The sequence below is a fragment of the Cyclopterus lumpus genome, chromosome 12, assembly GCF_009769545.1.
Source record: "Cyclopterus lumpus isolate fCycLum1 chromosome 12, fCycLum1.pri, whole genome shotgun sequence".
NCBI lineage: Eukaryota > Metazoa > Chordata > Actinopteri > Perciformes > Cyclopteridae > Cyclopterus > Cyclopterus lumpus.
In genome coordinates this window covers 21646708-21657258 of record NC_046977.1, presented here as the reverse complement: position 1 = coordinate 21657258, position 10551 = coordinate 21646708, and the positions used below count along the sequence as shown (strand labels likewise).

The 10551-nt window shown below is 41.6% G+C and overlaps 1 protein-coding gene across 2 annotated transcripts; it reads right to left on the bottom strand.

Annotated features, from left to right (window-relative positions):
• Nucleotides 1-223: 223 nt before the first annotated feature.
• Nucleotides 224-9233, bottom strand: cdk9 (cyclin-dependent kinase 9 (CDC2-related kinase)). Of its 2 annotated transcripts, none has more exons than XM_034546683.1 (8): nucleotides 9129-9233; nucleotides 8882-8995; nucleotides 6381-6462; nucleotides 3379-3469; nucleotides 3013-3179; nucleotides 1532-1703; nucleotides 1092-1240; nucleotides 224-1000 (listed from the first exon to the last, which is right to left on the bottom strand). In XM_034546683.1, the coding sequence occupies exons 1-8, from the start codon at nucleotides 9167-9169 to the stop codon at nucleotides 635-637; spliced, it is 1182 nt and encodes a 393-aa protein (XP_034402574.1). In that variant the 5' UTR covers nucleotides 9170-9233; the 3' UTR covers nucleotides 224-634. The 2 variants fall into 2 exon arrangements, with proteins under 2 accessions (XP_034402574.1, XP_034402575.1); XM_034546684.1 differs by having other exon boundaries at nucleotides 3013-3297; nucleotides 9129-9196.
• Between the last annotated feature and the right edge of the window lie 1318 nt (nucleotides 9234-10551).

Genomic DNA, 10551 nt, shown 5'->3' with positions numbered 1-10551 from the left:
CTTAATTTCACTTCTTAAATATCACTGTGTTTGTCTGCTATATGATATATTTAATTGAAATTGCTGTTCCGAACAACCAATGATACATAAAGGAAAACATACACATATGTGTATAGAGGAGACCTCTGTATATCTACAGAGGTCTCCTCAAGTCCAGCTTCCACCACTAACACACCTACAGGTCTCCTCAGGTCCATCTTTGTCCATTTGATTTCACACAAAATTTAAAAGTTGAGTAATAACTTTTATTTTGGATATGTTACATTTGGCTATGTATGTAGAATGTGTGTAAAATGATTTAAATAAAGGTTTCTCACTTTCTTAATATAAATAAAAACCTCATACTGCATAGCCTTTAAAGAGAGGTTATCTTTCAAACAAAACAATGATAATTAAGTGTGAAAGAAAACAAAGCCAGAATCTAAAACTATCTGTGGCCTCGTCTAAGGCGAACATACAAGCCATGTCTACAGGGTTGAACATCAGTCTTTCATTATTTCATTCACCTGGAAAGAAAGCACAAAGTTGGAATATAATAACTTGGCTTGCAGAGGGCTCTGCATCAATTGAATATTAGAGTCCTGTTCCTGGTCAATTGTGACTAATAAAAACTGTCCATAAGTTTCTACATCCCCTAAAACACTCGATCAAACTCAGTCTGACTGGTGGTGGCTGGGTTTCTGTTCTGATTGGGCTGCTGCTGTGGCATGTGGCCTCTCCGTCTGGGTGGGGCCAGATATTCAAACATGGAGGTGTTGTGGGTGGAGAGCATGTTCTTCAGGTCTGAGGGCATTGGGTCGGACCAGAAGAAATCATGGTTGAGTGCGTCGTCACTGTCAACGCGCTGGGCCGGGTCCAGGACGAGGAGTTTATCTATCAGATCCAGGGCATACGGGTCTTTGACGTAAGCCTTGAGACGGTCCTTTACCTTCCTCTTTTGGCCTTTAGGCAGCTCCATTTTCTGGTAAAGCTCATACTTCTTATCCACGCCAGGCCACACCTGAAGAGAGCCAACATGATCCAGTTGACAGAAGACACCAAGTAATGCAACTTGTGTCTAAACTGATGTTCCTGTTGTGAGGTCATCTTACCTCAGCAGTGATGGAACCACAGAGCTGGCTGATGAGAGTGAGTTGATGCTGCTCAGTGTTGCCTTGCATTATGGGACTTCTGGTCCACATTTCTGCCATGATGCAGCCTGCTCCCCACAGGTCAATGGGGGGTCCGTAGTCTCGCTCACCTATCGGCAATAATAATAATAATAATAATAATAATAAATAGTGCTATAATTCATTACTGAATGGCGTTCTGTAATTTGATGACAATGAGATAGTCTAGATAGAATGTGAGAAGAAGACATTAACGGACACAATAGGCAGTGTGAAGAGCTGCAGCTGCTGTTGCAGAACCCACCCAACCAACACTAATCAGTGAATTGCACTGCATCCATTAATAGATAGCAATATGATGAAGGAGTGCACATGCATATTTCTGCCTGTGTGTTGTTTTGAGGTTTATGTTTGTCTCTTACCCAGCAGCAGCTCTGGAGGTCTGTACCAGAGTGTGACCACACGGTTGGTGTAGCGGTTCCCCTGGCTGTTTTTAGCCAGACTGAAGGCTCGAGCCAAACCAAAGTCTGCCAGCTTCAGGACACCATCTCTGGTGATGAGCACGTTGGCTGCCTTCATATCTCTGTGAAGGATCTGATCCAAGACATGGCAACATAATGATAAACATCACACAACATGGCAACATAATGATAAACACCAGACGACATGGAAACAGTGAGTGTAATAAATGACGAATTAGGTATTTCTCAGGTCTAAAAGGTGCAACGGGATACACAATACTGTACCTGGCCACCTGCCTTAAAGCAATGGGGGGCAGCATTTCACCTCAACAACTGGGTCAATAAAATCAAAATTTACAGTCATCAATTCAAAAAAAAAGAAAGAAGCAAACTACCAACTAACAGCAGGGCAAAGATACAGTCAACCATACTGCTCAATATAACACTGTCATCTTATGGGGTTTGCCCTGGCTGAATCCGAGCTAACTGCCCAGTGAAGCTCTGTCCATCTTTCTGCTCCGGGCCTGCAGGGCACGGACGAGCAGACGTTTTGAGGAAAAAGGGCATCCAGCTACAGCTACAATTAAATGGTGTATTAGTCAAAGGGTGTGGGTGGAGGAGGAGCATATATTTGCACAAAAATATTGTATTGATACACAAACGCCAAGTGTCTTTTAATATACAAACTATTACAATTAGAGATGTTGGAAATAACCGATTTGGTCATAACTTCCATTATAAAAGGAACATTTCAAAGTCACAAACATGGAATTTGGAGATGGGCATAAATGCTTTGTAGCTCTGAAAACATTTCAATTCAATTCAGTTTATTTTGTAGAGCCCAAAATCACAAATTAGCCTCAGGGGGCTTTACAACCTGTACACATACGACATCCCTGACCTTTGACCTCACATATAATACACTGGGAATAACAAATAACTGTTGACATTTCTTAAAGTAAATGGTTAATAGATAATACATATTTTAAGTTCATCGAATACCTTACATTTATGTAATTGGTGAAATAAACAAATCACAATGTTAAATTTCAATATTGTATCACAATTTAAGTATTGTGATAATATAGTATCATGGGGCCTCTTATGATCCCATTGTAGTCATTGTGTAAAATGTAACATGTAGATACAAAAATGGGATTTCAGGACATTTGGTGGCGAGCCTGAACCTCAGTCGGGGGTTACAAGATGCAACCAGCCCAGCATTTTGCTGCACACGTATTCTATTTTCTATATTGTGCGAAAAGTGCTTTTATTTATTACGGATACTAAGTAGATGATATGGTATCAGAGTAACTTGTCACAGATGACAGTGGGATCGGTTCAGTGTGAGCCTTCCACATCACCAGAGACCTGCCACGGTGTTTAACATACATTTCTTTTTCAGAAGCAGCAGGGGATGTCCACCTTTATCAACACCTCACCTTGTTTCTGTGGATGTAGTACAATCCATTGAGCAGCATCTGCATGACCTTCTTGATCTCGGCAAGGGTGAACTTTACATTGGCATTGCTCAACAGCCCGGCCAGGTCGTGCTCACAGAAGTCAAACACCAGGTAGATGCTGCCTTTGTATCTGTTGAACTGAGTAGCTTCAAGAACAATGACAGGGGAAAAAGAATGAAAACCACCAACAAAGAAATGTTTACGCAACATAGGCTTCCTGCTCCCGTCATAGGAGAAAGACATTCAGGCATGGCAACCGAGTAACTGAAAAATAAAAGCACACAAAACCTAAATGAGGACAGAAATGGATTGCTTGTTTATAGACTGAAGACCTTTGACACTAACCTTTGGTTCTGCAAATCTCAATCAGGTTGACCACATTCTCATGTTTGAGCAGCTGCAGGATCTTGATCTCTCTGAGAGCAGTGATTGGGAACTGCAACAAAGCAGCCAAAGTAAACCTCTATAATGACTGGGTGGAAACCCTGATGTACCAATATGAATTCAGCATGTTATCAATACTTAGTTTTCTGAGGCCCGAGCAGAGCAAGACAAGCAGCACTATGAGCACAGGATGCATACAGCAGGTTGGAAGCCACAGAAGTCCAAAGACACACTTAACATCCGGGTCAGTCAAACTAGTGTTTGGTGAATTTTACTGGTAGAGTTTCACTTTTTTTTAAAATTACATTTCCAATCACACATAACATGCACAGAATACTTAAAACAATAACCAATCCAATCAAAGACATCTCGCATATAAAAAGCAACCGAAAGGATATTAGTATTTTCCTTTTCTTCAAAATCTATAAGTCCTAAGAACATTCACAAAAACAATAAGCACTAGAATAGTAGCAATAAAATAATTTACAATATGAAAAAACAACATATCAAAAACACAAGAAAAATAAATGCCCAAGACCTGTTGTCACATTTTAGTCTGTCGCCTGGACCGGCTCTTAAAGACTTAAAGATGTATAAGAAACACGCTTTACTTTCTACCATCTTGTTCTTTTGTTGTCAAGCCGCTGTACCATGAATTTGTCATAGAAACACCTACTGGGAAAATAAATGACATTTTTATACTATAAAGTATTAAACCTAGTCTGGTAAAATAAAAAATGTAGACAGCAGAGGATGTGGCTCAGTGGGATGAAGTCCACTTTGAAAGCACAAGTATATGTTCACATTGTCACGGCGCCACCTCCTGGCTCCACTGGACTTCCTCCAATCTGCCCCAAACTGGTCATGCTTGATAAAAGTCACGGCCTGAGGATATCAACAAGCTTATTTTCAATCAGTCAAAGCGCCACCTACTGGCCAAAGCAAATCTGCGTTACGTGACAAACGGGAAAACGTCCGACTGGCGAGCCTGAGTTCTCGGCCAAGCGGGCCGGCGCCCCCGATTGACACAAATGAGCGAGGACCCATTTATCGCTGCTCGCAGCTTTAATTGTTTTTATTATATTTGTATTGTTTTATTCTGTCTGTTTATTGTTATTCCTTGTATGTTCAACGTACCTGGCAATAAACACTTTAGATTCTGATTCTACTTTCTCAGCAATAGCTTTTTTCCAGAGTGTGACTGTACCATGCAGATGCACAGCTATATGACATTATTCTGCTTTCATTGCTATTATTATTATCCTGTCTGCCTTTTGAGGGTTACGCTTAACAACCAGAATTTAGTCCATTTTGATCAGGTCCAATAACAGCTTTGTCTATGAGCTTACATTTTCAAATGATCTGCTAAGAAGGACCTCTATCTGGTGGATAGAGCTGAACTCAGTGAACGTAGTCAAACGTTGAATGAACAAACTCTGATCAGCAGAATTAGTCAACTCAGAGTTCAGGTTTAGGCTCAGAGTGTGTTAAACCTGGGCCATGTACTACAAAACAGGGTTTGGTTTAGTGAGGTAACTTCAGGTTTAACTCTGGGTTTGCAGTCCCACTTATTACAGGGATGGATTGTCATGGACTACTTGTAAAAATCTTTTCTAGTCTTCAGACCACTCAAAGCGGCATTGTCTTCTGTTACTTTGCACCGGTTACTTTACTGTATGCTGTGGTTTAATATAAGTTTTGGAATAAAACTTTCTTAGCACTTTGAGTTGCATTTCAAACCGCCTGATTTACAGATGAAAAAATACGGCTTAAATGTTGTCACACACTCCAGAAGAACCCATCTAAACAACACATTATAACACACGTGTGATTATAAACAGATATATCGAGTTCTAGATGAAGCAGTGATATTATAAATCTGTTTATCTCCACATACTGTAAACACAGTCAGTGATTTCTTGCCAGCCGTCCTTTCTGTATTTGACAGTTTGCACTCTGTTACTTTCAGCCTGAATTATGGGCTACCTTCTTTGTATTTGTCAAATATAATATTATTGTCTGAGGTGCAATCGTTTGAGAGATTCAAGACGAGCAGTGCTGATTCCCTCGACCGACGGGTCCCTCTGGGGTTTTTGTGGGGGGGTGCTGCGGGAGTATGGGGTCCCGGACTCGTTGCAACAGGCTATCCGGTCTCTGCACGTTTGCAGCAGGAGCTGTGTTCGCATTCTGTGCATTAAGTCAGACCCGTTCCCGGTGGGTGTTGGCCTTCACCAGTCCTGTTCGTGACTTTCATGGACAGGATATCTAGGTGCAGCCGGGATTCGGGGGTCTCAGGATCACCTCTTTGCTGTTCGCAGAAGATGTGGTTCTGTTGGCCGCCTCGGTACCTGACCTGAAGCATTCACTGCGGCGGTTTGCAGCAGAGTGCGAAGCGGCGGGGATGAGAGTCAGCACCTCCAAATCTGAGGCCATGGTGCTTTGCAAGAAACCGGAGGATTGCTCCCTCCAGGTGGGGACAGAGTGCCTACCCCAAGCAAAGGAGTTCAAGTATCTCGGGGTCTTGTACAGTATATGGAGCAGGAGATCGACAGGCGGATCAGTGCGGCTGCAGCAGTAAAACACCGGACCGTCTTGGTGAAGACTGGTCGGTCTACATTCCAACCCTCACCTATGGTCACTAACTCTGTGTCGTGGCCAAAAGAACAAGGTCACAGATACAAGCGGCCAAAATGAGTTTCCTCCGTAGAGTGGCCGGGCTCAGCCTTAGAGATAGGGTAAGATGATTTTGTTGAACTCTTTCATAGTACAGACACACTACCCTGCTCTCTAATAACTCAAATAAGACCCAACTTGCAACGACAATGACCACACTTACTCTCTAACTCCATATTACATTACATGTCATTTAGCTGACGCTTTAAGTGCATTAAACAATGAGTACAACTCAGAATAACAATAATGGAGAAAGTACAATTTAAATATTATACCGAGTGTTATCTCACCCCTTCTTTCTCATTTTCCATCAACACTTTCTTCAGGGCAACCTTCTTCCCAGTCTGTCTGTGCTTTGCTTTGAACACCTCCCTGTAAAGTGAATATTACAACAAATGAAATACTTTGACTTTGCTTACAAACATAATTTGGAAAAAACGAAACAAAAACCAAGTTGCAACTAGAAACAAGATGAGGATAATATTTCTAACAGAGTGCTAACAGTCATTTTCACTTAAATCTTGATTATACAAGTTAATAATTTTACTTATAAAACACATTTTCCCGTACAATTTTATGTCGTTAAACTACTACTTGTAGTCACAAAGACACCGTCACTGCACACCGTCTCTCTGCAGCCCGCTGCCTGTGTGTTCACCAGCTGCACCGAGTACTTATACACAGCGTGTGGTATTTGTACTGTGTTCTGTGTCCGCTTATAAGCGCAGGGACGATTTCTACCGGCTGTGCACAATTAAAAAAATTATATAATATCATTTTATTTATATATATATATTAAGTTACCAACTGTCTATTTAATACACTTATTATATATATATATATATATATATATATATATATATATATATTGTATAGGTTACATACAGTATAATAATATTCATATTATTTCATTAGAATATATATATATATATATATATATATATATATATATACATATACACACACACGTTAATAATTTTACTTATAAACACATTTTCCTTTCAATTTTAGGCAAGTGTTACTTTTAAAGTGTTTTGGGAAGTCATAAAATATGTACATAACCTACAGACTACAACGCCCCTCTATTAACTACTGTACAATCCACACATGTAACTCTTTGACTTTGTAAGCTCCACTTTCAAAACGTCTTCTGAACATACAACAGGTATCGGTCCTAAAGACATTTTGAACGCGGAGGAAAAAAAGATGAGTACCTTAGTGTTTGTTACCTGTCCTGTAACCAGCTAGCTACAGATAAGTACCGTAGTGTTACCTGTCCTGTGACCAGCTAGCTACAGATAAGTACCGTAGTGTTACCTGTCCTGTAACCAGCTAGCTACAGATAAGTACCGTAGTGTTACCTGTCCTGTGACCAGCTAGCTACAGATAAGTACCGTAGTGTTACCTGTCCTGTGACCAGCTAGCTACAGATAAGTACCCTAGTGTTACCTGTCCTGTGACCAGCTAGCTACAGATAAGTACCGTAGTGTTACCTGCCCTGTAACCAGCTAGCTACAGATAAGTACCGTAGTGTTACCTGTCCTGTGACCAGCTAGCTACAGATAAGTACCGTAGTGTTACCTGTCCTGTGACCAGCTAGCTACAGATAAGTACCGTAGTGTTACCTGTCCTGTAACCAGCTAGCTACAGATAAGTACCCTAGTGTTACCTGTCCTGTGACCAGCTAGCTACAGATAAGTACCGTAGTGTTACCTGTCCTGTGACCAGCTAGCTACAGATAAGTACCGTAGTGTTACCTGCCCTGTAACCAGCTAGCTACAGATAAGTACCGTAGTGTTACCTGCCCTGTAACCAGCTAGCTACAGATAAGTACCGTAGTGTTACCTGTCCTGTGACCAGCTAGCTACAGATAAGTACCGTAGTGTTACCTGTCCTGTAACCAGCTAGCTACAGATAAGTACCGTAGTGTTACCTGCCCTGTAACCAGCTAGCTACAGATAAGTACCTTAGTGTTACCTGTCCTGTAACCAGCTAGCTACAGATAAGTACCGTAGTGTTACCTGCCCTGTAACCAGCTAGCTACAGATAAGTACCTTAGTGTTACCTGTCCTGTAACCAGCTAGCTACAGATAAGTACCGTAGTGTTACCTGTCCTGTAACCAGCTAGCTACAGATAAGTACCGTAGTGTTACCTGTCCTGTAACCAGCTAGCTACAGATAAGTACCGTAGTGTTACCTGTCCTGTAACCAGCTAGCTACAGATAAGTACCGTAGTGTTACCTGTCCTGTAACCAGCTAGCTACAGATAAGTACCGTAGCGTTACCTTTAACCAATGATATGAGAATCCCGTAAACTTTTTTTTTTACTCTACTACAGTATTATTCTACGTGACATGTTTGCACAACACAGGCTTTAAATGCGATTACGTGTTTTGTTATTTCGTACCAACTTTATTTCAAAGGAAGGGCAATTGGCTAACTTCCCGTTTCAACAAACGCTGAACAACAAGCGACGTTTTAAACTCGAGTGGACTCTTTCCCTCAAAAGACCCTACAACGTCTAGTCCGGTATATTTGACCACAGACTGTATAGGAAAAGGTTTGACATTGAATTGAGAAATTAAATAATACGGCTTTCATGAGGACTGCTAGTTACGTGTTTTCTTGATATTCTCAACAGCTGCCGTAAATACGACAACAACAGTTGCATTCGGACAAAAGTCGCCAGTTAACAAGGCCGCCTGTTAAACCGCCACACCGGTCCTTCTTCTATATAGTCTATGCGCTAGTCGCCAAACACACATGGAACAGGCATTCGTGTAACACTCACCCAAAGGTTCCTTGTCCTATTTTTGCCATTTTTTCATATTTGGAAAACTCGTCACAGAAAGGAAATTCAACTCCATCATAGTATTTCGACATTATGGCGGCCTCCCGGTCCGGCCTGAAAAGACATTTCATTACATATTAAAGCATTATTGTTTGAAAACCATCTACATAGAACACGACTCACAGTAGTTATATTAATTAAAATACAAATGTTTTAAAATCTAAACTGTAAATTGCTATATTCTTACTTTTCAGCCCCGCCGGCGTTGCTTGTTTTGTCTCGCTGCATCCCTGATTCGAGTCTGCTTCCTACCCTGCTACGTATTGCGCATGCTCCGAGACTTCCGCGGTTTTCGTCTTCAGTTGATTGATACAAACCAACGTTTAAGGTGCATGCCGCCACCTAGTGAATTGGAGTGTATATCATCATAACTTTATGACAATTTAAAACACGACAATATTGTTATTATTATGAATTTAATATATATATATATATATATATATATATATATATATATATAAAAGACTTCATATATAAGTTATATTCTGGATAATAAACCTGTTCCATTCAAAAATGTAAATAAAGCCTCTTCAACCTGAATTGGTTTGTCCCCTGTCCCTAACAGTCCTTTGATGCTCCACTCACTTCCTGTAGCTACCACACTGCCCTTTAGGCTTTGTCTTATCACACTGACCTTCAGGCTTTTCTTCCTACAGCACAGGTTCAGGTCAATGGAGTGCCACCACTAGTCAGAGAAGTGCCACCACTAGTCAAAGGAGTGCCACCACTAGTCAAAGGAGTGCCACCACTAGTCAGAGAAGAGAAGTGCCACCACTAGTCAGAGAAGTGCCACCACTAGTCAAAGGAGTGCCACCACTAGTCAGAAAAGTGCCACCACTAGTCAATGGAGTGCCACCACTAGTCAGAAAAGTGCCACCATTAGTCAGAAAAGTGCCACCATTAGTCAGAAAAGTGCCACCACTAGTCAGAGAAGTGCCACCACTAGTCAATGGAGTGCCACCACTAGTAAGAAAAGTGCCACCATTAGTCAGAAAAGTGTCACCACTAGTCAATGGAGTGCCACCACTAGTCAGAAAAGTGCCACCACTAGTCAGAGAAGTGCCACCACTAGTCAGAGGAGTGCCACCACTAGTCAGAAAAGTGCCACCACTAGTCAGAGAAGTGCCACCACTAGTCAGAGAAGTGTCACCACTAGTCAATGGAGTGCCACCACTAGTCAGAAAAGTGCCACCACTAGTCAGAGGAGTGCCACCACTAGTCAGAAAAGTGCCACCACTAGTCAGAGAAGTGTCACCACTAGTCAATGGAGTGCCACCACTAGTCAGAAAAATGCCACCACTAGTCAGAGAAGTGCCACCACTAGTCAATGGAGTGCAACCACTAGTCAGAAAAGTGCCAACACTAGTCAGAGAAGTGCCACCACTAGTCAATGGAGTGCCACCACTAGTCAATGGAGTGCCACCACTAGTCAATGGAGTGCCACCACTAGTCAGAAAAGTGCCACCATTAGTCAGAAAAGTGCCACCATTAGTCAGAAAAGTGCCACCACTAGTCAGAGAAGTGCCACCACTAGTCAGAAAAGTGCCACCATTAGTCAGAAAAGTGTCACCACTAGTCAATGGAGTGCCACCACTAGTCAGAAAAGTGCC